We start from the raw sequence: 2,639 nt of genomic DNA, 5'->3' as shown, positions 1-2,639 counted from the left end.
TATTTCTCTGAGGTCTCAAAAATACAAATCCTCACCAATAACTAACCATTCTGCAAGGTGTATTGTTTTTTCACACTTCGGACGTTTTTTTGTTTTTGTTTGTTTGTTTGTTATTTTTTAAAAAGCTGATCAATTTTTGAAAAAAGAAAAAAAATAATTAAACGAGATTGCAAAGGATTTCTCCCTGAGGTCTGGCTCGAAAGAGCAACATATTTATTGAAAATTAAGTTCAAAATTTTACTATTAGATTTTTACATTCAGCTTGCTCGAATATATGCATTCAACCCAATAGCAAGTGGGCTCTTTTTTTTTTCTGACAAAATGGGCACTTGAATCTAATAATTTGAGATTTTTTACTTTATTTTCAACAACCAATATGATTAAAAAGCTGATCTTATCACTAATTTGGTCATACTATAATACATCTTTTCATATATAATTTTAAAGCACCAAATTACTGTATAAAATATTTACTCACTCTTATGTTCTATTTCATTTTTATGTTATTTAATTTAATTTTTTCTTCTTTTATATATATATGGCGTCAGTCATAAGACCCCTTAGAGGAATACCGCCTTTCAATATATGATACCCCACTAACAAATTTTCGTAAACCAACACGAATCTCGGTACAATTTTTTGAACAAGAAACATTCAAATTTTGATTAAGAGTCATCCGGAGCTCCGATTTCAGCAAACATATAGTCAAACTAATCGGCTCGATGAGACAAACCTAATGATATGAAAGTTAGTCCAATCCGAGTCAAATCAAGCCCAGATCAAGTCATTAAAACACTATTGGAGGAGTTCTAAGGCATTTGAAAGGTCAAACAGATGTCGAATCTAGCAAGTTTAAGACTTATTTACGAATCGAGCATCTCGACGAGACAAAATCCAATGAGCCCAAGATTGCTCAATTTCGACATTGTTAAGACACTTAAATGCACATTGAACGCCATAAGATCAAGATGATCTATCTGAGCCGTCGGACCGTCCGATCAAAATGATTCATATTTCTGCATTAACTGCACCCAAAACATTATAAATAGAGTCTCACCCCTCACATGAGGAGGGACTTAAGAGAGATATTGAGGCTTTGAGAATGAGCTCAAGTCCAAGATCTTCGCCATCGTCGGTCGCAGTCAACCACCACTGACCGTCGACCACCATCACTGGCCACCGTTGATCGTCGCCGATCATTACAGATCTCCGTCGACCAACGTCGACTGTCATCAATTGTCGTTGACTACCATCAATCATCGCCGACCTCCGCAAACCACTGCTAACTAAAAATCGCTCGTCGACGTTGTAGCTTAGAAAGCTAGTAACCTTTTCCTGCCTGTGAGACAAGGGGTATCTGTAATCATCAATTTATAGTGGATTTTGAAAACTGGGTCAGACCTCGTGGTTTTTCCCCTTCACGGGTTTTCCATGTAAAAAATTTCTAGTGTCATCACAACTTGATTAATTTTCATCTGAATGTGTGTTGAATCCTCGCACAACGCTAAGATGATAATTCATTACCCTACCGCCGTGAATTTTCTAGCACGCATCAATATATATACATGTATACGAATAAATTTTTTTAGAGTGACGATTTACGATGCTTCCTCACAAGGAGGCTAGCAGATAAAATTGGATGACACGATTAAACAGCTGATCTTATGATGCATACTACCCAATTCTTTAGTTTTTACATACATACTACCCAATTTCAAAAGAAATATAGAAATAAAAAGGAGGGCATTTACATACATACTACCCAATTCTTTAGTTTTTACATACCTACCACCCAAATCTTCCTAATCTCACCGTTTCTAACTTTTAAAAAACGAAATACACCTTTTCCATATGTAGGGTAAGTGGCACTTATGTAAGTTGTTAGATATGTAAATACATAAAAATTGAGTGGTATGTATGTAAATCTTCCTAAAGTAGAAGCATAGAAATAAAGGTGCAGACATCCTAGTTCATGTATTTCAAGTTTATACTGTCAATTGTAACATTGCTTAAACGAACCAACTCTAAACTCCCCCATGTAATATAGTTTTACTGTTTGCAGAATATGAAATCAGGAAAAAATAACTCGTTTTCTAAAACCAACACGCACTCCCATCAGTTGCTTACCCTCTCAGGCCACCCCGCCGCTAGTAGCTGTCCTAATTATCTGAAACAGAGCTGCAAAACAAAGAGCAAAAGATTCATGTCAGTTTCCTTCATATAATGAAAGCTTAAACAAAGACAAAAGAGAGCAGGTTTGGTTAAGTTAAACCCACATGATCCAATGACCACGAAAACGAAGAAGCCAATAACTATAGGGCCAACAGGATAATCGCTCCCCTTCTTTACAGCGGTTTCAGGAACAGAACCCCTCTTCGTTATATTTTTCTGAAATTTAGCGATCTTTTTGTCTGCTAAGCGCCTTGAAGTGGTCTGTTAGAGAAGCAGAATAAATTCATCAGCTTAAATTGAATAAACGGGCCGCCCTTAATTGGCCTTTAGGGACTAGGAACCCTAAGGAGTATCTCAAGTGCTTTAAAGCTTCAAGAGGACCGGTTTAAAGAAGCAGACATACCAAAAATTGGAAGCCCAAGTTACTGGGCATCAACACTAGCAGAAAAAAAAATGGGGCATTTGCA

At 36.6% G+C, this 2,639-nt stretch overlaps 1 protein-coding gene across 1 annotated transcript; it reads right to left on the bottom strand.

Annotated features, from left to right (window-relative positions):
- Window positions 1-1,920: 1,920 nt before the first annotated feature.
- LOC110032691 (stress-associated endoplasmic reticulum protein 2-like) lies at window positions 1,921-2,433 on the bottom strand (the record flags this gene model as incomplete). The annotated part of the gene is given in 2 exon segments (XM_020736394.1): window positions 1,921-2,178; window positions 2,277-2,433. Coding segments are annotated over 2 exon segments (204 nt in total), but the record flags the coding sequence as incomplete, so codon positions are not given.
- Window positions 2,434-2,639: the final 206 nt, after the last annotated feature.

This window comes from Phalaenopsis equestris, unplaced genomic scaffold (assembly GCF_001263595.1).
Source record: "Phalaenopsis equestris unplaced genomic scaffold, ASM126359v1 Scaffold001007, whole genome shotgun sequence".
Lineage (NCBI taxonomy): Eukaryota > Viridiplantae > Streptophyta > Magnoliopsida > Asparagales > Orchidaceae > Phalaenopsis > Phalaenopsis equestris.
Note: the sequence above shows the minus strand (reverse complement) of the source record. Positions and strands in the feature narration are given on the sequence as shown.